Below are 27,028 nucleotides of genomic sequence, written 5' to 3' on the forward strand. Positions count from 1 at the left end.
CATTTCTGTGTCGATCCGCGCATCAAAAACAAAATTGTTAAATAATTTTAAAAATTGTTAATAAATACAAATTGAACCCATAAATGAAAGACTTTGATTTAACATTCAATGCGTATATTTGTATTTAGTTCATTATACGATTTCACTAGAAAATGCATGTATGTAAATATATATCCGTAGATCTGTTAAATAGGTTTTTCCTTTATCTGAATACTTTGGTAAGTTCTGTTGCTTGCGGGAACTTATTTGTCTAACACTAAAACTAATTTCATTTAGGAATAATTAAATTATCAAACGATTCCTTAGCCATTTCAAGTTCTGAAGAAGACACAAAGTTAGCAGATTTTATCTAATAAAGTAACTGGTATAGGTTGCGTTAAGTGCATCATTAGCCGATAGCTCAATAAAATTAATTTAAGGACTCAAATTAAAATAATAATAATAATATACAAGTTTTAAACTTAAATTTAAAACTATTTTCGGGCTCCATTCGGTAACATGCATGCTATGAAAAATCTTACAAATATTTTTTGTAATTATAATTGTCCAACATAAAAATCTAACAACAATAAATTGGGAATCTAAATCATAGTCGCTCAAGCGTAGTCAAATTAACAAGTAATATCGATTAACTGGAACTTATGGAACTGGTCGTTTAGCACATAATATATTGTTCGGTTATCGGTTATGAATGGTGTGTGGAGTTCTGTGTGTTTATGTGGGAACTGTGGTGATGGGTGCTGTTGCTGGTATTTTGATCAACAAAATACGGTCCTAAAACGGGAGAATTACAAACTCGTTAATACAAAATGAAAAAGCTATGGGCAGGGTCACAGAACATTTAGTTAGATTAGCCGAATTTAGTTAGAAAGCGCTTACGGTTAGTTTCGGTTCGGGTTAAAAGCCACCAAATTTGGATTGTTTATGTTTTTTTGTGGTGTTAGTCACATGCGGATTCCACCAGCCGAGGCGCAAACCATTAAGCCCAAAATCGAGCTTTACCTGCCGCAAGACAATTTTGAAATCAACGACAACTTCAAACAACGGAACACCAAGAGAGCCTATGTTACGACTACGTTGTGGTTAAGCTAACGCATTACAATCTCTACGCCTACGTATCGGGCTCGTGTTATTTGAATACTTCAACATTCGGTTTGGTTTCTGGTTAGCCGTGCGTGTGGGTGACTGAGTTTCAGAATTTTGATATCTTATTATGATTTTGTTGGACTTAAGCAGTACTTGAGTTATGGGAGGCGCCACTGATCGCATTGAACAAAGCCATGCTGTTGCGCTGGTTTATGCTGTCGGCATCGTCGCCGAGCGGCTGGAAGGACTCGTCGTCCAGCAACTCACTGAGCGCCTGGCACAGCTTCTCGTAGTTCTCCTTGAGCACATGATGGTACTCCTTCTGGTCAGCGCTAATGATACGCTCGTTGAGGAACAGGGCCTTCTGACACACCACAATGAAGTCGCTGCAAGAAAGAGACCTCATTTAATAAACTTATATGACTAGTTACTAGAAATGCATACCGAAAAACATCCTTTAGATCTCCGACGCGATCCATTGAGAAGTTGTTAACCACCTTTGCATCGAGAAAGGCATGAGCGTATGCTAAAGGACCAGCATTTACAGTCACCGCCACACTTCCCTGCAGACGCAACTGCAACTTCTTCACATCGGCCGGTGGGAGAATGATCTCCTCCAGCTCTGAAACCTTGGATTGCATTTCATCGATGGCCACCTCAATGGGGCTCAGTTCTATGATTTCACGGGACTTTACGGGTATACGTTTAAGAACATATGGGAAGGAGTATTGAGCTGCAATAATTGATGCTTTAATATGGGACAAATAAGATCAGAGACGGTATTCACATACTTTTTATAACCGTCTTGCGCTTCCATTGTTCTTCTACGCTGCCACGGGCTGCACCCGATTTGGTGAACGGAGTCTCGTACATAAAAGTGTCCACATCATGATTCTGCTCGAATTCATTTAGCCTTTGGTCTAGCTCGTCCTTGGAGAAGAAAGGAATCACATGGGTGACCTGTATGTAGGCAAGTTTGGCATCAAGTTCGTCTACTTTAACCTGAAAAAATGAGTTGTAAAATTTAATTATACCAAATTGTTTGTCTTAAAAAACCGTCTATCAATAATAAATAATAGTATAATGCAATAATAATGCAATCAATGGTGGACCTACACTTGTAACTTCGAGATCAAGTCGTCCCTCCAGCAAATATCAGAATGAAGTTTGTTTCAGAATACTTCCCACCTTCAACAGATTTGGTTCAAATAGCTCAGCAACTTTACTAGGTACTAGTAAATTGTTTGTTATTTTTATACAACTACAGCAGTCCGTACACTAGAGCCGCAAAAATATCCAAATTTTGTAGAGTTCGAGTTCCTTCCTTTGGCACAAACCATAAGTTCATCAGATTGTCGGACATACGGTAACTATTCCACAATACATTGTCTGTTCCCTTATGGAGCAGATCTTTGAGTTCCCGGCTCGTGCAATGGGTCTGGGATTGGTCCAGATGCCGCAGATGCAGATACCAATCCCATGTAGGAGGGGGTACTCGCTAAATCCGAACGCAGTGGAATTCGTGCCATCTTTTCGCCAGAAGCCCGAGCTTCCAAGTCTATCGACCAAAACGGAGGCGACCTCAACTACAACATTGCTGCGTCCCGAGGTCGTTGGTGATGCCGCGAATACTGTTGAAAATGATGTTTTTCTCGAGCGCCAGATCTTTGACACACTTAGTCAACTGGGAGATGAGCAAATGCCTCTGGAAGAGATCGCGGTGGGTGTATTACCAGGAGGACAAGGTCTTAGTATGACTTTCACCACCAAAGAGCACGATCAGCTGCAGCCTATAGACCGAAATACTCTAGTAAACCACAGTCGACAGATCCTCCAGCTGGCTGTGGGCGATCACGAGAAGCTGGCGAACAGACCTGAGACCGTCCTTGTTGCCCAATTCCTCATCCGGGTCAACGATCTTTTAAACGAGAAGTATGACTACGGTGGCGATGGATCCGTGTGTCCCAGGTGCACCCTGTGCTCAAATCGCAGCTATACGGAGCTGGAAATCGAAAACCAAATCGACTGCATAAAGGCTTTTGAGAAATTTTTCACCTTTACGGAATCAACTCGCTACCAAGACATAGTTTCTCACAAAGCCTTTAAAGAGCTGTGCCACAGGCTGGGATTAATCGTGAGCCGAGATCAGATCCAGGTGAACCGCCCGTACACAGTGGTCCCTCCACCCACGGCACAGTCATCTAGTATAACCATTTGCATGTCCAAGAACGAAATGAAATCTGATGTAGAGGCCAAGGCTTATAGAGGAGATGACGAATCCAATTTCAACGGTTGTGAACTGACCGCGAATGGAGGTCAACAGCCATCTATTTCTAATGAATATTTAAGGGGAAAGCTTTACAGGTGGGTGGGTCTTAATTTAAGTGAAGGAAATACAACAATTATTGTGATTTATAATTTTAGATACGAAGACTCTCAGGGATGCCAGTTGGTCAACGAACTGAAAGTAAGTCAACAAAAAATTGAAGCTATGGAGGTAGATGAATTCGAGTTGGATTTACCATCTACCACGAAGCCCAAGACCGTGGTAACCGCTAGTGTGCCGGCAACCTTTCCTCGGGTGTACAAATCAGCCAAAGCCAAATGCTCGGCTCGAGGGGCAGGATCTAGTGGTCAACAGAGTGGCTACAATAACAGGGCAGTCCGTTTAATGACGCAGCCGTCAAAGGGCTCACCCACGACTTCACATTTTCGGACTATTGCAGTTGGTTGCCACCACCAAGCTGGATCGGCTGCCCCCCGAAAGCTCCAAATGGATTCGTGCCCAACCGGGGCTGCCCGCAAGCAAAATAGGTTGACTGAAGCTAAATCAAAAATTTACCAGACATCTGGCAGTTCGCAAAGACTTTCAACAGGTCGCGATACAAAACTAGGAAAATCTGGTACAAACGTACCAAAACAGAAGTCAAATCATATGTGAGTTAAAATTTGTGATCATTAAATGCTTTTAATAGTCTATTATTACGTGTCTGTAAAATGTCTATTTTCTATTCCTTTTTTTCTTTAGTTGCAAGTCAGGAAAAATGTCTAGCACAAGCAGGATTGCCATGTCTAATCCAAAGCAAACCAATGGCATCCCACAGCGAATGATGCCAAGAAGCACAAACGCCTCAATGATGCGTCAGTCCGAGGTCAAGCGGGTAAACCCCTCGCAAGTCCAATTTCACAAATAATATAATATATATACTCCATTGTAGCGCATGAGTTTGATGCGCGCCGACAGTGATTCGGATCTGCTATACAACGAATATCTCTTCAAATGATTTGCAATAAGTTATATGGATTTGTTCCTTCCCTTTCAAAAATTAGTTTTTCCAATCCAAATACCTAGGTTATGTTAAAATTAAAATTGAAACCAAGACTGGGAAAACAAGTAAAGAAAGTGTAATCTTTATACTTACCGGTGACGAATCCATGATCATCTTAACTACATCTGCTCCAAACTTTTCTTTGTACTGTTTGGCCAGTCGCTCAGAGATTTCGCTGAGTGATGTTAGCTTGGGCTCCTTGTACACAAACTCGATGGCATGATCTTCTTCAAAGTACATCTAAAAATAGCATTAAATTTAAGTGTAATATTCATTTTAAGGGTATTCTGTAGGATACTCACCAATCCATAAAATACAACCCTGTAAAAGCGACCCAACATTCTCTTTCCTGAGCGATTCACTTCAACTATTTTATTATAGGCTTGTGTGAGATGCTCATAGCAGTGTGCCAGGTCCTGGTAACTACGATCTCTTTCGTACATGGGCAGGATGAGTTTGTAGAGCTCTCCAAGGCACTCAAATCTTTCAGCGCGGTCCAAGAAGTCAGCACATAGCTTAAGCTGCTCCAGAAGCATTTGTTCTGTGTACTGGGAATCCTGAGCACCGGCATCCAGTTTGAGACCTTGCTCATCTAGGGGTATATTCGTAGATATCTTTCCGAATGCAGTGGATGACCAACTAAGAGTGCAACCTCCTTTTAATCGGAGATATTCGCACATTAAAGCAGCAATGTGGAGATGGCAACAGGCAGCCTCCGACAGATTCCCATTCTGCTCGTGATTTCTGGCCATGGTCACTAACCAAGTATGGCGAAGTTCTGGTGTCGAGGCATACGAATTGGCCAGGGAATACTGCAGTTCCAGCAATCTTTCAGGATCCATATGATGAGCCTGCATTTGGGCAGTGGCCATAAGTACAGTACGCACTCGACGCGTTAGGTCTTTGACCTCCATAGGAAAGCCTGTGCCCTTCATCGCCTTATCGCTATTCGCATAGCTATTGATGATCGACAAGCTTTCTTGGAATCTAGCATTGTTCAGTCCAATTACGTTGCCAATCATCTGGGATACTGAGATAATAACTTGCAAGTGTACGCGGGTTAGGGCTTTTCGGCCACTGAATTCGAAGTTACTGCGCATGAGAAGATATAAAACAGCGCAGGATTCGTGGCGAATCTCCACTAGGCGACTATCGCAGGCCTTAAGGAGCTCATAAACCATCTGACCACACAACATGGCATTTCCTTTGAAAAGGGCCACTGCATAGTTGTTAATAAATGCTCGCAGAGCTGCAAATACGTGTTTGGAGAGCCTTTCTGATTGACCCAACTGCAGGAATCTCAGGTAAACTCTGGCCACCTTGGGCAGGACTAAACTATCGGCCAAAAGTTGTCTGAACTGCAGGACATACAGCCCTAAGCAGTCCAAAATAATCATGCCCACTTCGGTGGCCAAATTCGATTCATAGAGAGCCAACTGACTTCTAGCTAGTGTATCCATGTCCTCTAATAGGTGTTCCCGGGTTTGATTCAGGGTTCCACTTGATGGCTGCTGTTCCTGACTGCCGTTTTCCAAGCATGTGGGTGGTTGAGTCCTAGCTGGAAGTGTGTTGGCCTTGGCCAAACGTCCCTGACGGGTTTCTGTAGGTATCACTACACTTTTCTTGCCCACATATCGAAATTGCAGCAGGCAGAGATCCAGAATGGAGAGAAACTGCAGAGTCTCGGATTCATTGCAGTTTTGCCACCAACCAACCATTTGCTCTTGTGAAAGGTGTTTAATGATGAAAAGAAAGCCCAGGAGAAGATCCTTGCTTTCCACAGAACTGAACTTATCGCAGCGGGACAGGATCTGTGCATGGGTAACACTCACTGAGCGATTGTGCCCATTTCGTAGGGCCACATCTGTGTCTCCATTCGTATAGGCTCCTATTGTGGTGGTGTCCTGAGAGTGCTGAAAAGAGGATGCATGCTAGCAACGCTTGACAGGATTTAATTAGACTACAACTTACCCCCGAGTCCGTATTTGAATTTAGTGAGAGATTTGAGATCCCATTGCTAATGGGTTGTCCAGCGATAGCGGCCAGATAGTTGTGCTCCTTCATGTGAACCGAGGTGCGGTATGGACTCGCTTGATCACAGTGTATAGTCAGACGATTCTTTGAACGCGGCGTCGACGTCAAAGAGCCAAAAGTGGAAGAGTCCTTGCTGAACACATAGCTACTTGAACAACTCAAGCGCTTAGTATAGGAAGCGGAGTCCGCATAAACGTGTCCATTGGGCGTACAAGCTCCAGACTCCGATAAATCATCAATACGATGGATGTTGTCCATCACGACGCCCAACCACGGAACATAGAGCAGGGCAATCCTTGAGAGCTGACCTTTCTGCTGATATCGGTTATCCAACTCGTGTTTGGCCAAGAGATCTTTGAAAATGCCAAGCGCATGTCTCCTTACATGACCCACTTCATTGAGGCTACTTTTCAGTTCCTGGAGTAGTAATCCGGAAAGAAAATGTTGCCTACAGAATTGTTCGGAAAGAGTGAAGTGCTGCATCATCTCAGGAGGTCTGTTCTTTGGATTCAAAACAAATGGCAGATTAAGTGGCACATAATGCTCATGCTGGCAGATCTCCTGCAAAAAGTTGAACTTGTATTCGTGAAGTATCCTCGGATTACCAGGCGAAAATTCTGCCATATAACAGCGGATCAAGCGAAAGACAAATCCTCGGTCCATGTAGCTCAGACACTGGCGAACAAACTTGGCCAAAGATCGATTCAACAAATGAGTTTCCTCACTTAAATCCTCAAATCGTGTGGTTATGTAGGGCATTAGTGCCTTAATCAACTGTTCCACACGATCCCCATATTCCTTGGGAAACCGCTCGTTGCGGAGCATTCGAATCCTACCGGTGGTCAACAAGTGCTGAGCCATGCTTTTTATAATCAGATCAAAGAATATCGACGAGTATCTCATGAACTTGTTCACGATGAGGAAATCCGGATTGCTAGGATTAAGGAGGTAGGGCAAATGCTTGCAGAGTTCTCCATGAACAGTCCTTTGCCTAGCAGTTTGTTGGCTGTAGTAGGGTGCGTGAAATACGTATTTTACATAGGCTCCCAAGAGATCGGATCTTTTCGCCTGATCACTGATCAAATGGATGATGTTTGTAATCAAGCGGATTACATTCAAGCCGATTTCTTCCGACTGAGTGTGAACTAGCAGAGTAAACAGCTCATTGAGAACCGTGGGTAAATAGTTAATCAACGAATTCATATCAATGGCGTGGGCAGCTTTCAAGATCTTGCAGGTTTCCGTTTCCGCTGGCACTGCTCCAGTTTTGCCCCCCTCCAGCAATCTTTCACAGTGTCCAAAAAAGTTGTGCAAGTGCTGATCGGCAGTCAGAACCGTGGAATCCATACGCAGTCCCACCGTATATAAATTCCTCTGGTTGTCGATCCACTGGATATCCGGACCGCAGTTCTGCTGAGAAATTGGAAGGGTTTGTAGGCAGCCAAGGGTGGGGTGGGTAGTGGGTGGTTGATGGTGCAGTAAGCATGCATATCAGTGCGGAGAAAGAGAACAGAGAAAAAGAGCACAGGTTAGTTGGCAAGCCAGGGAATGAATGTATGTGTATGAGGTATGTTGGGTAAAAGACAAAACAAACATTTCATGAGTTGATGAACGACTTTGCGCAGCACACAACATACACAACTTACCCCTTTGCCCCATCCCAAGGGTTGGATGGATAGATAGCCGACTGGCAATGTGGCAGCCACCGGAAGCTGTTGTTCCTCCAGGCATATCCGATTCTTCTGAAGCAATGGCAACCACGCATAGCCAATAGGTGTTTCGAACGCCGCATGCGCATCCCTTTTCTTGCTGAGATTACATGACACATGGTAGAAGGAAAAGAGCAGGTGGTGTTCCGGAAATAGTCCCAGCGGTAGACGTAGCTTGATTTCCTCGTACCAGGTGGGCGTTACATTGTGATGCAGCACCGGGCAGGCAATCTGAGACACTAAAAGATCCTGACCAGGACGACCATATATGCACTGTAATCAAATTGTATTATATTCATATTCATACTTTTAAAAATGTTATAAATTGTACCTTTAAGGGTTTGCTGTACTCCCCATCGCCATCACGTAGCTCCACCACGACCGTAATATTCCTGGCTCTTGAGAACAGTTTCTGACTGTCGAACTGCAAACTCAGTGGGTACACATAGAGGTGGTTACAGAAACTGGTATAAGGGTGTGCATCCCGTTCACTTTGGCTTTGGAATTCGGCCACTTCTACAGTGGGCGGTTGTTTGGAAGATGGGCTAAAGGTGGACAAGGGTGCCAGCGATTTGCTTAAGCTGCAAGGTGTGGTTTGGTCCAGGAACTGCATCTGCATCTTAAGACTGCCAGGAATAATTGTTAGTTTGCTCAGTTTTTCAGGTTTGCGATAATCGACCAAAAGCTTAAGAAGTTCCTCATCTTTCAGTTTGGGTATCTCCTGGCGATAAATGGGACTGAACTCAAACTCCCTTTTGGGATCTACATCCAATTCGTGACTGTATTGCTTGAAGAGCGGTCTTGCTGCCCAGGCAAAAGGCTGCCGGTAATGTCCAATATGTTGAGCATAGCTCTTCGCCGCTTTGTAGACTTTTTGGCCTAGCTTTGGATCCTTGCCAGCTTTGAGATACGGTTCGGCAACCTGGGCTATTCCTGATTGCAGTATTTTCTCTATGCGCACAACCTATACGAGATAACTTTTTAATTAATACGGCATTTAGATTTCATGAATTAATTACTAACCAAATATATATCTGCATGTGGAGCTGTCACGGAAAGCAGACATTGCCTCATTTGCTGAAATTGCTGTCGATTGGATCGCAACAGCTCGGCAGACACTCCATCGAACAGGGAATGTGGAGCCTGGCAAGCAGAGCTCCTTTCATCGCCCTCCGCTGACTTTCTAGGGACTCCACAACCAGCGACTGACGAAGGTACCGGGGTATTCGGTAATAATTGGGCTGCCCACTGCTCATTTACATTAAAGTAAAAGTTCTCGCTTAATTTTCGGTTTGCCTTGGCATCGAACAATGCCAGGCTGGTGATATAGGGTTCCACCTGCTGTTCGACTCCACCCGCGGAGCCCTCGTCCTGGGGAATGCACTGCAGCCGGAAACGCAGGTTGTGACAGGTGAGCAGTAACCGTGTGCCAAAGTGCTCTCGATACTGCTCTACATTATCGCTACCGCTGCCCTTGACTGGTGACTGATAGCAAGCAAACAGCCGGCGGCGCTGTTCCCTTCTTGCCAAAGCTATCGAGTGATCCGTTTCTCGTCCATACTTCATCAATTGGGGATGAAGTGATTGATCTAAGCCCTTCAAAGTGCCAAAGGTAGGGGGGTCCATTGCGGGTGGCTGGAGCTGTGGGCTTGGATTCGAGCCAATAGATGGGTGCCGCTCCAGTGAAGCATTTCGCTTCTCCTCTTGTGCGCGATTTTGGGCCAAAACCGATGAAATCTTGCTGAGCCAGTCCTTAAAGTCCTGTTCGTTTTCGGCAGCCAAGGTGAAGGATTTATGACCCGTCGTCATGCGGAGCTCGAAACAAAAGCGACCACGTTTGGGATTCTGAAATGGATTTAAAATTATTATTTGTCGCTCTATACATTCCGTTTGAATGTAACCATTCACCTGAACCACATCTGTGCAAAAGTCCATTACTATTGTGGCTTTGGCTTCGCCCTGTTTCTCGTCCTTGTGCAGTTCCAATATATATGTTCCATCTATCTCCTGTCGCAGATAGCAGTAGCGTCGTTTAAACGATTTATTGCCAATATTGGCAAACATTCGATCTGAGGCCGAATCGGGTCCTTTTAGTAGATATCCCTGCTTGGTAATGGTGTCCGCCTGTGAGCGAGTCATCTGCTCGTCAATGCGATCCTGATCCGCATCGATTTCATAGACCTCTTCCACCAATTCCTCAGCAGGCGATATGCTAAGATAAAATGGTTCAATTAAATTGTCATCGTTATAAAAACAGTTGCAATATATACCTGGGTAGATCGTGACAGTTTCCACCGTAGGCATTATATTTATAGTGGATCAAGTGATTCTTAGCCCTGTATGTGTAGAGAGCCTGCCGTGTGAATCTGGTGCACTCAGCCCTGGATCCGTGAGGCTGTCCATCGACTAAATCCTCGCCGTTTCCATCGTCCGCAAACTCATCCACCTCCTCCGGCTGAGCCAAATTCGATCGGAGTGTAATCGACGACAGGGCTGACTCATATGAGGAATCCTTGTGACTGGAGGAGCCATTCGAGCACTGTGAACTCTTTCTGGAGAGTTGACCGTGTCCATTGGAATTGCTCAAGCTGCTGCTACTACTGCTGCTTGTGTGCCCATTACCATTTCCGTTGTGGTGGCTTCCATTCGACTGTATGCTACCCTGCCGACTCACTTGACTGTGTCCATTTCCATTCGTTATCATGGAAGGACCATGAAGGGGACACACAATCGCCTCATTGGGAGGATCGAATCTGTCCGCCACAGATTTGGCATTGGTTCGCTGCTTGCGGGGCATGATAATCTCCTATCGGAACAGAAAAGAAGATTCGATTATATCACGTACATTTCTAAAATTTGTCAATTGTAGTATATTATTTCACTCACCGATACATCATCTGTGGGACAGATGAGTAACTCCCTCTGCGGATCATTTTGGATAACAGTTTTATTTTTGGCTATAAATGCTTCAAAATCGATCGGCTCCACCACGAGTGGCTTGTTCTGAAACAAGAAGATTGAGTTAAGTATACGATTCTATTTTCAAAATGTTTCTATGCTAATTTATGCGGGCCACTTGTAAAAGCAGAGCGTCCCTATTAATAGCACTCCCCCAAAAAGTAATGCCCAAATGTTATCCATTCCCGATGCCGGAATGCAGACGGATTTCGAGAGATTTATAGATACAACGCACGTCATAAATTTATGGCTACTTAGTGATGTGTGAGGTTGGCTCTTATTTTTACTACCCCACACAGAAATGACCTTGACCGCATTTACACAGCGGATGCCTCCACTTCTACCCCTAGTGTAATGATATTTTCCATGTCTGCCACTCGGAGTAAACAAATTCATTTTGCTTAAACTCTAAACATTGTTAGTTTTAGCATTTTGCATTTCTTGGATCCCGCAGGCAATTGTTGATATTTTCAGCTTTTTGCGTCTTAGATTTCGCAAGATGATGATGAAGATACAATAATATATCTGTGCCACGAGGTGTGTGACCCAACCGGTGACCCCACCCAATATGACATGTCCACAGAGGGTTAAAGTGCCACTTCCGTTTTGGCATATCCATTTCAGGCGACTTTCGGATGTGCTGTCATTTTATTGTCTTCTTGAAACTCGAGGTGTGTGGGCTTGATGTGTGTTTTATTCTTGGGCTTGGTTTATTTCAGGAAGACACGGGTCAACTCGGGCCATGGGAAAAGTTAATTTGGAACAGCGTTTAAAAGACGTTAACTGCGACATTGGAAAAAGGATTGTTATAGGTTGGGATCGGTAATTAGAGAGAATCAAGTTTGGGTGGGGTTATTACACCACTTTTCCACTAAGAAGTCATTATGAGTTGTACAAGTAGGTAGCCTAAACTGAAAACACTGCAGTTTGAAAAGTTCGACATTAAAAGGTCGAGCTTTTTAGTTTAAAGGTTATTGCTAATAAAAATCCATAACATATTGGCAGGCAATCCATCTACACATATCGGCTGTCAGCTAGTTCCACTGGCAAACCTTGGCTTTGGCCCTGATTCCAATCGCAAGTGCTTCATGCCCAGCCACGCCCACAAAAGTATCTGGCCTGTCCACCCCCCCCTTTCTCCAGCATGGACTGCAATGTCATTGCACTCGCCCACTTAGCCACTTTTGGGCTCGAGCTTGGGGGAAATCATTTTCCATTGTGAGCTCAGGCGCGGGCCTTTTCCTGGAGCTCCTCCATTTCGCCTCTTGGCACGCACCGCATGCAAATTGGCAGACGTCGCCGCTTGCGTAATTAAAACCACAAACCGGCGACAACCTCAGCTAAAAAAAAAAGAGCTACAGGTAAAAAGTACACCTACGGCTATGCGACAAGTGCATGGGCATTGCGCAAAAAGGCAAACTCATCAGCGATCGGGTGGGCAATTACCAAATCGATTGGCCAGCATAAAAGCACGAGAAAGTTGGGCAAACATTTTCGGTGGCTAATTTTTCGTTTTTTTTTTTTAGGAGTGTTGGCTAAAATTAAGTCTTTAAAATGCATTGCCATCGATCAGTAGACACGCAAATTTGCGGTGCAAGATTCCATGAGGCACAACTGGTCCAGCTAGGCGTGAAGAGCCCAAAGATTCACCATCGACCACATGCCACTGCTCAGTGATCATGATCTGAAGCCATTAGGCACTTTATATGAAAGTGTAATGGCAATTATGGCTTATTTATATCGAATTTATAAAAAATATAAACTTCATTTAGCGATAAAATTGAAGCAACTTAAAATGTAAGTTTTCTGGAAAATCAGTAAATCTTTTAGTCATTTTTCGCTGCATGTTAGTTGCATATTTATAGGTACTTATTATTTGGCTTTTAGGTTCCGGCATCACTGATGATTATCTCTGCCAGCAGCCAGTTTCAATTTAAAGCTAGCGGTTTGAGGAGCCTCCCGCCGGGCAAAACGTGACGATTTATGCATATTTCAGTAAAACATTGACCAGGCCTCAAGTGGCAGTGGCAGTGGCAGTAGATGTGGCAGTTACGACTCTCCCCATCATCCGACGCCCCTTCTAAACAAGGCTTGACTTTCATTGATTTAAGCATGGCAATTGGCCCTGGCATGTCTTGAATGTCACTTGAGTTGGTGTCCCTTCATTTTCCTCGCTTATCAATTGAAATTGCTGCAAGGCGGCAGATGCCATTATTTATATCTGCTACATATTTCTTATAAAAAGTAGTATGTGTACGTAGTAGTCGAGAAATGCGGGAAAGGGTCACGAAAAGTTGGATCGGCTCATTCGGAATTCGCTTTGAAGTGGAAACCGTTCAAGTGGTCTATACTATAGACTTTTCTCTTCCTGATTTGCATTTTCTGGGCACGGAATTATTGTGACTAAATTTAGCTTAACTTATTGCATATGATTGGTTGTGTCTGCGTCTGGCGAACTTTTGACCCGCACGAATAATGCATTAAAGGGCTGGGTAAGTGGGAATCTAACGTAAAAAACAATTCAAGGGGTTTTCCAGAAATATTTCAAATTTTAAAAGCTTTGGAAAAGATAGCGTGTGAGTGCTGGAAGTTCAGCTAGAGAGGGATTTTGGTAAGGTTTTCGATTTAAAATTAGTTTTATTTACATTGCAAATATAGATCGCAAAGCATTTGCTACAATTTCGTTCGGCATTTCTGGGCTTTCGCCTTGTGTATCTAATACGATTAATATGTAAACATGTGTATGTGGAACAGAAAGTATACAAATGTTATGATTTGTTTATTTGCAGTGTATGGTCAATGGGAATAAGGCAGCTGGCATGCGTTCTGCGATAGAGGAATGCGGCATACAAATTCCATAAATTTATGCCCATGCAGGGATTTCCTGCTCCCCCGGCAAAAAAAAAACAAGATCCGTGATATGCATGTGAGAGAATTCTACTGATTAAATTCATATAGAAAACATATTTATTTATAATTGCATATACAAATTATAAGGTTGTATAAAGTTGCCTTTATCAGTGGTTCGACTAAAGGAGAAGGGGTTTGTCCAGTCATCGGATTTGCAACTTTAAAACTGGTTTCAGCCCAGTGAGTTAAATGTTTTGGTCATCTTCGGTGGGTTTCACTGTCGCTCGGTTCAACGAACCCAACAGCATGTTTAAGTAATATTAAAAAAAGTGCAAATCTGTAACTGGCCCACCCATAAAGGTGGCGACAAGTCAGCTATTTTCCTCACCCATTCCAGACATTCCACTCAAACGTGTTGCCCAAAAGAAATAAATAAAAACTGAAAAGACAAGTGAGCTAGCTGCGCAAATAAAAATCCAACTCAACAAATTTCTCGCCATTAGTTATACAACTAAATAATTTATGGCCCGGGCAAAAGTTGAACTTTCCAAGCAAGATATTCTATTCAAAATGGGCAACGAATTTCACCCAGTTCCAAGTCCGATTCGTAGGCAAATTTACATGTCCGGACAAATGAGGAAGCTTATCATTAGCTCCGTTCAATTCAAAGTAAATACTTTGGCAGAGCGGCATTCATTAGATGCTTTTTGTTGTCCGCACAATGAGGGAAATGTGGCAGAGAAATGTCTGCAGCATAAGCGGCATTTAAATCATAAGCGCGACACAACTATAGCATAACTATAAGATATTTATGCACTAATCGGGGTTATATAAGCCACAGATGACGATGATGTCTTATGCCGTTGTAGATACATTTGAATAAGCTATGGATCGGTAAGGCTAAAAGTTCCGCCAACACTTTCATTTCTTTAGCGATTTATAATTTTTCCATTTTCTAAGCAACTTACATTAAGCAAAGTCTATAATACTGTAGCCTCTATAAAAATCTAAATGTAAGCACTTACTCTACATAAAAACACTTGTCTTTCTAATGGAGCAGGTTGAGACCCTTAATGGCTTTAACCCGTCAAGGTCAAAAGCTAACTGGTCGGCAGCTCGTGTTGGCCAACTCAACCAGAAGTACGAGAATAACCAGAAGCAACCTTGAGGACAATATGTGGGGGAAATAGATGAAGACTACGCCAGCAAAAGAAAATAATTGCCCTAAAAGCAGGAAAAGCAAGTGCAGCAAAAGCTCAAGATAAAAAACCAGTGGAAAATCCAAGGCAAGAGACAAAGACACAAAAAGTTCCCACGCAGAAAAAATATGAAAAGTGGGGAAATAGGGGCGCGGCTAAATAATCACATAGGAAACTCATCCAATATCCAGTTCTTGGTCAGGTCTCGTCGTTGCTCAGCGAATAATTAGCCATTGAACGGAGCCGAAAGAAAGTAAAAGAAAAGCAAAGGAAAACCAAGAAAAGTGCACACACATTTTTGGAGTACGCGAGCAAACAAACAATCGAACGAACGACAAACATTTGCCGCAAGAATATTGTGGAAGACGCATTAATTGCCGACCGCAGTAGCCCCGATATCTTCGCATTTACAGATACAGATAGATATGCCTTGGAAAGTTGACAGTTTCAGTGCAGTTTTCAGTGGAAAATTGGGTGTCGGCGAGGAGCTCTGATGGATTCTGCCATCTGTGGCCGCAGCAACTTTCTAAAAAGTACTTAGCACTTTCAATTAGAATTGTACAATGTGTCTGGCGACGCCAAGAGGCCGGCTAAAAAAAAAAATATACGGCAGCGAGAATCTGGCAAACTAATTACATTTATGGCCGCGTCGGTTTTCCATTGTGAATGCATTGGGAGAGTGTGAAATATGTGTTAATTGCATGGCGGCGAATGGTCATCGTAAAATTCAAGTGTCTCTCATTAATTGCTCAATTGTAGAGAGATCCAAACAAATCTCCGGGGTCGACAGACTCGCATTTGGCCAAAAGTTGAAGTGCCACACGACACACCCATTTCATAATCTTCGGCTTGCCATTTAATGCCCAAACGAGCATTAAGCTGGAAAACCAGTTTTCAAAGAACGAAGTTCGTGGGAGTATCTTAAAGAAGTAGGTAATCGTTAAAGGATTTTATAGAGGCTGATTCAATACGATATAGCAAACTACTAAACATCCATTAGTCTTCTAATATATCTCCAAATATATTGTTTTATGTGATTGTTTGAGAAATGTATCTATTAAAAAAATCGAACATAAACTGAACAGATTTTAATTCCATTTTAATTAACAAATAAAAAAGCAATCTTCCAATTAATAAACGTCAAGATCTACTAGCTATGCTTTAAATTCAGGCAGACGAATACGAATTAAAATCAAATGAAAATGTCAGTCTTGATTTGCTGTTTTGATATGCAAATAAATCCTCCTGTTTGAAGTTTATTAAAAGATTCATTATCTTGTTGCCACACATTTTAGTTCTTTCCACAAAGAGAAAATCTGTCAGAAGATGACGGTCAGTACTCACTTTCGGTTAACAGAAAGCAGCAGAAACAGCAGATCGTGCTGTCTTTTTGAGGGCATTATGTTAGATACGATGCCCAATAGCAACTTTCATTCTGCGGAAAAACAAAAGCCGCCGCTTACAAAAGTTGCAAACAACAGAGAACAAATCACACATGCGGATTGAAATAAAGGTTACTGACATGTCAAATGAGTGTCTCTGTCTATGCCAGTAGCCTTTTTACCCATTTCCAGAATGGGCATGAGATACAGTGGTACCGACTGACGCAAAACTCCAACTGGATATTTGCGCAGAACTTCAAACACAAAGCTCGCACATTGTGATTGCGAAACGGAAGTGAGTTAGTGTGTTTTTGCCTTGTTTTATTTTGCAGTTAGTAAGTGTGTCAGCTGTAGCAAGTGCTAACTGCTTGCTCACACCCCTTCTACCCTTTTAACCGCTTTCTTATTTGGCAGTTCTGGCCAAAAGTGAATGACATTTGCACAAAATATTTGCCAGTGAGTATGGGTATGAACAGAATCAATTGATTCTACGTCCTGATGGAACACAGGGAAATCTATTATTACATATTATGAAGAAAACTACAATACACTGTGCAGAAATAGAATAACCCAAGTCATAATTAAAATTGCCTTTAAATGTTTTGTTTAAAAAATGTTATTTTCCAAAAAAATTATCTTGTTATACATGTAAATATGAATAAAATTGATATGAATACCTAATTAAACATTAAAAGTAGATTTGAATGTATATTCGTTTCTTCTTCGGTAGACCTTGGCAATTTCTACTTATGCAAATTTAGTTTCTCCATAAAGATGGAAGATTCCATGTTGAAATTGTAAGGGTGGGTCCGATGTGCAAATGAATTTGCAGTAAACAAGTAAAACTCGACAGCAAAGTTGAATCGAAATGCGAAAAAGTTGAATGCGAAGTGGGAGGACTAAACAGAGCTCCCCGGCAATTGTGTTCATTATGCAATAGAGCAAAGTGCAACAGCACCAACTCCAACAGAAACGACAACAATTGTCAACAATAATTGTCGCAAATAAACAAAAAAGTTGTCTAGAGTGGAACGTTTATCACGAATAGATGTTTGAACTTCTGTGTGGGTGTACAGTGGGCGTAGAGTCGGAAGTATGTGTGGGAGGGCGTGGTTAAATATATATTTTCAATTACTTGATGATTTCATCGAATTCCAAAATCGTGGGCAGAAAAATGTTAAAAATAGATATTAATTTGCAGTTGGGCAACAGAATACACTATACTTTCACGTATCCCAGCATCTTAAGGAAAATACGTGCAACTATTGTTATCTAAAACGAATACTAAATGGGTTATCTTAATATTAACATGTTTACATTATGATAGCAAGTAGTTAAACAGATTAGTTTGGAACGCAATCTGGTGTTTATTTGTAAAATATTTCCATCTCAAATGAAACTACATTGCGTACCAGCAAATGGTCAACAAACTGCAAGCTATAATCATTATTACCTTCTAACAAGTAAGTAGTATTAGTAGTTGGAAATCCTCTTTAACTTTCATTGTAGAAAGAGAAACCGACTGAGCAGAGACAAAAGACCCTTCAAAAACCATGTGACAGCAGTCGAAGTTCCATTATTTCGTGTTTTGATAAGCTTACACCGCGACCAACGAAAATCTCGACAATACTTTACACCTTTCACTTCCAGCGAGCAGAGTTTCTCCTACGAATTTACAACCGATTCATGATCAGCACTTCATTTGGCACCTTTCTTAGGTTCTTTCACATTTTTACTTCATTCACTGTTTTTTGCAACTTTGTTTTCGCAGTTTGTACTCGTGTTCGTTTGTAATTTATCAGTGCATAAAAATCTGGCACATTTAAATGCCATCCACTTGTTTGAAATGAAGGCTGAGAAGTCTGTGAACAAAATGCTTATTCCGAAATTCTTGCTAAATCCAGAGTGTACAATAAAATAGAACGAAATTTAACAATGATTAAGCGCCGGACACCTCAAATTGATTTATTTATTTGGAGGATTGTAGCTTTTGTTGGTCAGTCGAGAGAGAAATTTAAACAATTTAATTTTTGCAACGCAATTTGAAGCTTTATTCAGCAGTAAATAGCCAACTCATTGAGAGGAAGCTACCTATTATACTTTTTTTTTTGAATGCCAGAGCTGGCACTGCATCGATAGTTCTAACGGCACTTTCGATAGCTTTTAGCAAAGATGAGTATTCTGAACTTAATTGTGCGCAAATCCACTTTTATTCACGTCCTAGCAGTTGCAAATTAATGGGGTTTGTCAATGAGTCAATCTGTAGAATGCATTCGACGCCTTGCTCGATTGCACCTGTCGATGCGATTGGAAAACTGGAAAATGCGACTCATTCCCACTTGAGACCTGTTTGATGGCGATACTTAATTTTTGATGTACGAGTTCGTGTTCGGTATTCGGTTTCAGGTACCAGTTACAGGTAGAGCATCAGGTTCAAGTTCTGTTCTCGTGGGGAGGCACGATTTCAATGTCAATATTTACACGACAATCGCACCGATAAACATGAAAAGTTAGCATCATCGTCGTCGTTCATTGCTGTTTTAATTGCTCGGCAGCTTCTTCCTAGTTTGGCCGGTGCAGAAAATATGCATAAAAGAAAGTTTATCTCTTAGGCCAAATCAAATTAAAACACTCATGACATATTCAAATTATTCACGCAGCCGGGCCGAAAAAGGAGCGTCATCAAAAATAACGAGAGAGTGAAAAATCGAGCAGATGCAGTGTGGGGTGGGTGGGGAGGTTGGTGTGAAAACTCAGGAGAAGAGAGTCAAGGTCAGATCGAGGAATCGATAAAAGTTTGTCGCCACCAGGCTCGGAAAAACGGAAAGCGAATAAGGACACATTGAGGTCACTGATTATGGTTATTGTTGATGGCGGCGCAAAGCTACGCATATAAATTAACTGACATTGCTCTAGATATAAGCAATGCACAGCGAAATATGTATTATACAATCTTATTTTAACACTGGTTATGAAATTTTAAGATCAATAATACCCTAGACATTTTTTTAGTAGTCCCATGGCCTTTCAAAAGTTTATTATATACTCGCATTATAAAAGCAAAAGAAAGGCTTCCCGTTAGTAAGTGCCAATAAAATCACTTGCTATGTTTTCAGTGTAATATATTTTTACCGCAATGGAGGGGCTACGCTGATAGCGGCCAGTGCAGTTCATCTAAAATGATATAGAAAAAGAAGGGGGAAATGTTTGGGTCAGTATTACAAGCTCTGTTATTAATAGCCAAAGGTTGATCGGATGGGGGAATGGTTAGATGACCATGATATGTTGAGCACGCCCGCCAAACAAACTGAATCGGAGCAGAGTGGCGGTCATTAAATCGCAGACAACTCACGTCAACTCGGGGAAAAGCTCAAACAAAAAATAAAAGTTGCGAAACGATATTTCCGGCGGGGGATGGGAAAAAAGCGGTGACCGACACTCAGAATAGAATCACGGAATACATAAAATAAACAATAAAGAGGAGATGCGCAAAAAGAGCAAGCTACTAACAATAAAATCACAACAAAATATATAATATACCTATGTAGGATACGAATACGCCATGACCTGGAATTCAACATTTATAATGAATGTGTTTAAAAACATTTATCGCAAAAGCAACCCAATAGGCTTAAGTATTTAAACATATTAATAAAGAACATTCCAATTAAATAAAACTTAAAATATATATTGTTAAATATTCTAAAAAAATACTAATTTGGTTTAGTTGGTATGGATTTTCAGTCTTCTTTTGTCCAAAACTATAATATTTAATTAAACAAGTTAAGTACTTTGCATACCCCACCTTTCAAAAAGTTAATAGGTAATCAGTAGGAAAGTGCGAGCAGTTGAGCCATGACCACTTTACCTACTCCACTTCCGACTACAAATTTTCCTCTTACCCTTTTTTGGACACTTTGAACGTGCAGCTTTCAAAAGCAATAAAAAACACTAAAAAGTGGAAGTTCCCAGAAGGTTTAAGCAATTAAAAAAACATATGGTATTATACTAAATGGGTACATTAATTACATGGAGAAGTATTAATCCGCGTAATAATGGATTTAAACTGTAGATTCTCCTACATCTCAACTACAGGAAATTTTGAGCATGTTTTGATTTAGGTTCGTTTTCTTCGACTTATAAGGAACCTCTTCAGTTTATTGTTTTTTTTTTATAGTAGTGCTTCGCGTAGTTTGGAGATGAGGTCATGACCAAAAAGGTAAATGGTGCCTTGATATTCCCGAAATGGAACAAATAAAAAGTCAAATTCATTCTCATAAATCATACGGAATTTTTTGTAGGATCAAATTGTGCGAAAATCGTGATAGAGAACTCAAGTATTTCAGTTGTAATTAAAAACCGGATAAAAAATAAAATATCAAGGCTATTAGGTTTTTTTTCTTAAATCTTTCTAATGATTTATAATTTTGAAAAAGTTTGCTGCAACATGTATAAATTATATACACTTTAATACACTTTAAAGTCGCAATTCGCTGACGTCAAGACATTCCAGCTTATCCAGACCTTTTAAATTATATGAGACCCCAACAATTTTAACCGAAACCACACATTTCATATTTGCTCTGATATCGGATAACATGTGCGCAGCAATAAGTTAACAAGTATTTAAACAAACAAGGCGGAAACACATAAACAAAATTCCATAAGTATGTATAAGTAGCTAGCCATAAAAATTAACCCAAACTCAATGTAACTTATGCTTATGGTTAAGTAATGAAATGATGTTTTTGGAAATGGAACTCCATTATTTTGACCCGGTGAACTATAAAAAACTTGACTTGAAATATTTAATTAGTGCGTTTGGAGGGGAGGCCTTTTCCATTTGGGATGTGCAAAACCCCATGACAGGTGGAAAATGAGGAGTACGACTCATTGCAGCCCACTCAACCGACGAGCCACTCTTCTTTTTATTGGCGTGGAGCTATCTATCTGTCGACAGTTGCTTATTATGGTTTGATTGCCTGTCGGCCTGTTGATTGCAGCTGTAAGTCGGCAATTGCTTATCAATTTGGCTTCGACTCTCACTCTACGCACTAATTTAATTAGGAGTCCGCGGAGGAGAATGAGAACCACAAACACACACACACTCTGTAATTGACATTGGAAGCGCGGCTAATGGCACCCTAATATGATTTTCGTTTGGGACCGTAATAATGCAATTAGTAAGTACTATCGTAAGGGGGGGGATGGGTAGGAACATATAGCTGTTGATGCGCAACACGTGGGTGATGCCCCCACAAAATGAAGTCACACCTAATGCTCAAGCTGGTCTTAGTTATGCCCGAAAGTACAGATAGGCCTCGATAGATTAAATTCTTAATCTAATAGAAAGTCATGTTAAGTAAAGAAATATTATATTATTAAGTCTAAGAGATCTTTTATAGACTACAGTTTTCAGCGCAAGCTAAGACGCAGCTTCCTTAGGGAATTACCACTGTGTTCGTTCTACAGCGAACATCATTATCGTTCAACATGAATATAAACAAACAAAAGTAGAAGCTGCGGCGGAATTTACAAATCTCACGGCCTTGACGGATTCTTCGCTCTTGGGGCCTCTCTTCTACAATCTTTGGAAACAGAAATCGAGTCTTTTGAGTCTCTCTTCTCCAACAACAACGAATAGAAAAACGATGAGATAAAGAACAAGTTTTCCCTTTCCTTAGCACATTTCCAATGTTGACTTTTCTTATGCAACCACTGATGGGTGTATGGAAACTCTTTGCCTTATAAAACATTATGATCTCGATGATGTGTGCTAAGTGAAAAGAAAACATTATCAAAACTCACAGCATTTGGACATGTGCCAAGCGAAATGAAAACATGACCATGTCTACAAGTGTGTTCGAAAAAATATATAAACCTATTTTAAATAAATGCTAATATAAAGCCAATAAAAGGAAATTAACTTAAACACAAGTGCAAGAACACTGACATTTTAAAAATTGAAGTAAAGGAAAAACTAGTGTCAAAGTTTTAACTATTTGTAAGCCCACATATTTTATAATTTGTCAAAGGGCATTACATAATTTTAATAATATTACTATTTTGACCACGGCTGTGTGTTTGTAAATGTGTTGCAATGTAGGAAAATGTGCGTTTCTGAGTGGGAAATTCTGTCGCATACAGCCAACACACAAAGCCATTTGCATTCCGACAAATTCTATATAATTTATCTTTTATTTATAATGATATACACATGTTTACATATACATATATGTACATACATATATAGTGAGGTAAACAAAACAAAAGGTGACATGCATTACTGGAGACACACCCACACTAGCATATACACATGTACGGAAAACAAAAACTGCACTTCTGAAAGTCAAAAATAGTCTAGGGGGAGTGAGTGAGATGGCAATAAGCAGGTGTAATAAGGGAATTTCTGAACTTACCAAAACCGCGCTCTCTCGCACCAGCTGAGAGACATTCTCTCTCATTTGCACCGCTGAGCCGAGCTTATTTAAGCCGCGCGTAAACTTTCGCTCCATCCTGCTCGCTCTCTTCCTTGCTCTCTTTCAGGGATCAAACAAACAAGTTGTTGTTTTTGTCGCACGGCCACTGTTTCTCTCCGCTCTGTTGCTTTTGTTGTTGTTGTGCAGAAACCGGCGGAAATTCAAAAATAGAGAGACACACACACGCACGCACACCCGCACAGGCAGCCAGGATGCGCTGCCGACTGCGCAGTCGACGTCGCTGCCAGCGATGACTAATACGTTATCCTTGCTCTGTCCACTTTTTCTTCACTTTATTCTCCCCTCTCTTTTTGAAAATTCAAAAGTGCATTAGGGCAATACTATAATTTGTCGTGAAAAGGATTCATCTGCGAAATTCTTAATATCCATGTTATACACAAAACACTAATACACGCACGCTGTAATTCCCACGCTCCTTTCGGCAAAAATGAGGGGGGTCTTGGCGAAAAAACACAAACACCCACGGCAAATATTTTTAGCAGCCTCAGGCTTCTAGCATCCCGATTAAGAATATAAACAATATATTTTAACGAGCTACACACAGCTGTTTACACATTTTTATTATCTGGTTGATTACTCGCAATTTACGTGCGTTTGGCGTTTAAGGTGTTTGTGCGTTTGCAGCGGCGATTTGAACGAACCGTATTGGCGTGGAGTTTGTCTTTTCGAATTGCCGCTAACAGAGCGCTGAGCTCCTCACGCGAACGAGATCCACCGACTTTTGGGGAACGCAATTTGTTGGGGCAACAATAACATGAAGCAGCACAATTCACTAAAAAATACTTGCAAGTGTGACAAAATACCGCCATCAGAGAAACTACCCTCGGGTTGGGGAAAATGATTGAGTTAGCAGGGGCTCGAACCAGTTTCTTTCAGTAACGAGGCTATGTTAAGTTAGTGTAAAAAAGTGTGGCCAGGCAGCACAAAACTGTTATTTTCGAAAAAGTGATGTCCTGAATTTTTCCCGATACGCATTCAGATATTTAAACATAGAAATTGGAGACTTCCAAATCCTTTTTTAATGCATTTATTTTACTCGAACTCGATTATTCAAAACTTATAGATACAAGTGTGTGATTCCAGGTAACTTTATCGGCGTGTCCAGGCGGTGGGGCTGTATCAATGGTTATAAGAGTCCATGTTTCTTGGCCTCGCCCTTGAAGCAAGCGCCGTAGGCTTCGGCGGCCTCGCAGTGATCATCCGGCACAGTGATGGCAGCACAGGTGTCACCGATCTCCAGAGCAATCTTTAGCTTGGCCGGATCGTTGCCCGTGTACTGCTTGGCCTTCTCGCGACCTGCCTCCGTGTCCAGTTTGCCGTTGGCGCCCAGCACTCCGAAACTTTTCATCACGCAGGCGCGCAGGCACTTGCCGGCATATGTGCTGGCTGGCTGCTTCTTGACCAATTCCTGCAGATCGGCATCGCTGGCGCCCACCTCCGGAATGCAGCCCTCGGCTGTCTCCATCAGCTTGGCCAGGGCTTCCTTCTCGTCAAAGGCTCGCACCAGTGCGGCGCCGAGGAGGACGATTGCCACCAGAATGATTGGAGTAGACTGCATGATGCTAGGTCGATGTATCTGAACTGAATTTGTCTCGGCTGATGGGGACTCAGGCTTTTATAGCTAAATCGGTGACTCGCTCGGCTGTGAAATAATATAGTACACCGTTTAACAATCTTTACAATGGTCGCTTAATTGGCCGCATCGCGATCGTTATTAGGGGTTTTCAGCTAATGGATCAGCTAACAAAATGTGGCCGGTCGACCAATAAGTGCTGACCGCCCCCATAAGACACGCACGTCCCCAGAAAAGGTCGGAGTGATTAAAAAAGTGTCCCAACGCCATGTCAACATGACTGGCTTTTGTGCTTCGTTACGCATAATTCATAGGTATCAAAAGTGTCTATCAGATGTGCAATCCTGAAGACATCGAGAGCAAAAGGAAGAAGAATGTACAAGCCAAAATTTCAGACCATTAAAAGAAGACGTAATGTAAAGATCAACTGTTCTGATCGAGCGTAAAATTATTTTTCCCATTGAAAATCCATTTAAGACACAATATTATGTATATATTCCATATATTTTGCATATATTTGTTGGTTTTTTATACTTTACACAATAAAAATGATAATGCATCTCAACAAAAACAATTATTCGCGGTACTTATCGGATAGATTTCAAAGATTTTGGAATTCATTTCCCAAATACTACTTGATTGGTTTTAATTTGCGTGGCTTTCATTTGTCGGTTATTGGTATTTCAGTAATCGATTAGAAAATAAAATAGTCATAATTAATTTCGACAGATCCGTATGTGGATCGAGAATTATACATCGCTCCTACACATATATACATTGAATGCGGCATGCAAATTCTATTCGTGAGTCATCAATTCATTGATGTTGTGGTTTCTGCGTTTGGTTAAACTTAAGTCATAATTAATTAACATACAGTTTAGGTAAAAGTATTTAAAGCAACTTAAACTTAAGGTTAAGAGTTCCCTCTCTTTCTTGTTTATTTCGCAGAGTGATTTTTGTAAAGTGTTTAAATGTAAAATCATATATCGATCATAATTTAGTTATCTTCCATTATGGGTATGAAAGTCACAGTAGCAGTCACGGCAACAGTAACAGTTTACGAGTGCGATTAACGAACGAGTAACGGTTTTGTAAACCTCAAAACTTTGCTACATTGGTTTTTGTTTCATTTGTGATTATTATCATAATATATCGATATCGATCTCTGTGTGATGCATTGTGATTGATCGCTTTCTACTTAGGTTAAAGTTGGGATGGGTTCTGGAATTGGTTTGGGGATTATGAAGTACGGTTAGGGGATTTATTCTTGCGTTAAATATGCTTAAAGACTTATATTATATATTTGGTGTACTTTTTTGAGTTTTGTGTTCTGTTTTCATTTGCTGTTTTATCGCTTTGTTTAGTTTAGTTTGTAACTGTTTGTATGTAGTTTATATAATAACTTGTCCATGGGCATGCCTGCTGCTACCTGTCCGATCTGCGGGGATCTACATCTACAGAAAAGTAAACTAAATATAATACAGTTTTTGTTTTGTTTTTGTTTGGGGGTCTTGGGGTTTTGAGGGCTACGCCAACTGTCTGCTATTCAACTCTCCAAACGACTCTGCGATCCCTTTCTCCAAAGTGTTATACACGGCACAGTGGTTACTCCTTTTCCTGCCTTCCTGCCTCATCCATTGGGTTATCAAAGGTTTGCGTTTTACGCTTAGATGGGCGATATGGAGAGTGGTGCTGAAGCTGTATCGGGCATGTATTCCTTGAGGAGATCCCGCAGTCGCAGGATCTCTCTGCCTGCCGCCGATAGATCGCCTTGAAGGGAAAGTTCCCGCTCCCGAAGTCGCTTGATGTCGCGCTGACAGGTCTGCAAAAATAAATATACAATTAGTACAACTCGTGATGGGACTATGTAATTTAATTTAGTTTCGCTTATGTTTGAATACCTACCACATTCTGTCTGAGTAGATCCAGCTTGTCGCACTTCAATCGTGTGACCTCCTGGCGCAGATTCTCGATCTTCACGATCGTCTCGTTGCTGGGGGAACTACCCATTATGGTGGACTGGACTCCATCTAAGCACAGGGAGCACGCCTTGGTGGTGGCCTCTGCCGAACTCATGCTTTCTAGCCCAGTATCACTGTCAATGTAGGTGGCTCCGCCGTCCAAGTGCGCCATCATTGGATCGAGATCCACGCTATTCAGACTGGAATCATCGCTCGTTTCCGACATGGTGGCCACTGCGACCACTCCGTTTTGGGCGGCACTGACAGCCGCTGCTACCACGCCCCCGCCGGTTCCATTTTGGGGGAGGTGTCCACCGATTGAATTGGTATTGTTGTTGTTCGCCTGGCGAGAGGTAATGTCAGGGGAGGAGGAAGTGGACTCGTTCGATGACTTCGACTTGGATGAGGACTTGGAGGCCGTGCGACTGCAGGTCTGTGGGAAAAGAA

At 41.6% G+C, this 27,028-nt stretch overlaps 4 protein-coding genes across 21 annotated transcripts in view; 1 reads left to right on the forward strand and 3 right to left on the reverse strand.

Moving 5' to 3' along the window:
* Nucleotides 1-97: 97 nt before the first annotated feature.
* LOC6611538 (dedicator of cytokinesis protein 9) lies at nucleotides 98-23,957 on the reverse strand. 15 transcript variants are annotated; one of them, XM_032714338.1, is made up of 15 exons: nucleotides 22,967-23,957; nucleotides 19,680-19,721; nucleotides 11,045-11,161; nucleotides 10,429-10,964; nucleotides 10,067-10,370; nucleotides 9,182-10,003; nucleotides 8,490-9,122; nucleotides 8,096-8,431; nucleotides 6,387-7,859; nucleotides 4,718-6,328; nucleotides 4,509-4,655; nucleotides 1,878-2,088; nucleotides 1,531-1,819; nucleotides 1,240-1,472; nucleotides 98-774 (listed from the first exon to the last, which is right to left on the reverse strand). In XM_032714338.1, exons 1-15 carry the CDS (start codon nucleotides 23,060-23,062, stop codon nucleotides 686-688), a joined length of 6,939 nt encoding a protein of 2,312 aa, XP_032570229.1. In that variant the 5' UTR covers nucleotides 23,063-23,957; the 3' UTR covers nucleotides 98-685. The 15 variants fall into 15 exon arrangements, 14 of the variants coding, with proteins under 14 accessions (XP_032570229.1, XP_032570267.1, XP_032570679.1 ...); XM_032714376.1 differs by having other exon boundaries at nucleotides 4,718-6,319; nucleotides 6,387-7,862; XM_032714788.1 differs by having other exon boundaries at nucleotides 1,354-1,472; nucleotides 6,387-7,862.
* On the forward strand, nucleotides 2,268-4,485 carry LOC6611539. The gene is made up of 4 exons (XM_002036042.2): nucleotides 2,268-3,450; nucleotides 3,511-4,023; nucleotides 4,115-4,247; nucleotides 4,305-4,485. Exons 1-4 carry the CDS (start codon nucleotides 2,486-2,488, stop codon nucleotides 4,368-4,370), a joined length of 1,677 nt encoding a protein of 558 aa, XP_002036078.1. The 5' UTR covers nucleotides 2,268-2,485; the 3' UTR covers nucleotides 4,371-4,485.
* A 101-nt stretch (nucleotides 23,958-24,058) lies between the features above and the next one.
* LOC6611540 (general odorant-binding protein 28a) lies at nucleotides 24,059-24,646 on the reverse strand. Its single transcript, XM_002036043.2, has one exon. It carries the CDS (start codon nucleotides 24,603-24,605, stop codon nucleotides 24,174-24,176), a length of 432 nt encoding a protein of 143 aa, XP_002036079.1. The 5' UTR covers nucleotides 24,606-24,646; the 3' UTR covers nucleotides 24,059-24,173.
* A 1,346-nt stretch (nucleotides 24,647-25,992) lies between these two features.
* Nucleotides 25,993-27,028, reverse strand: part of LOC6611541 (rap1 GTPase-activating protein 1) — a 77,507-nt gene continuing 76,471 nt past the window's right edge. For all 4 annotated transcript variants that reach the window (XM_032722739.1, XM_032722778.1, XM_032722811.1 and 1 more), the window contains 2 exons: nucleotides 26,526-27,014; nucleotides 25,993-26,442 (listed from right to left, as the gene is read on the reverse strand). In XM_032722739.1, the coding sequence (XP_032578630.1) occupies nucleotides 26,287-26,442; nucleotides 26,526-27,014 (645 nt within the window). In that variant the 3' untranslated portion in view covers nucleotides 25,993-26,286. The remainder of the gene's footprint in view (nucleotides 26,443-26,525; nucleotides 27,015-27,028) is intronic.

This window comes from Drosophila sechellia, chromosome 2L (genome assembly GCF_004382195.2).
Source record: "Drosophila sechellia strain sech25 chromosome 2L, ASM438219v1, whole genome shotgun sequence".
NCBI lineage: Eukaryota > Metazoa > Arthropoda > Insecta > Diptera > Drosophilidae > Drosophila > Drosophila sechellia.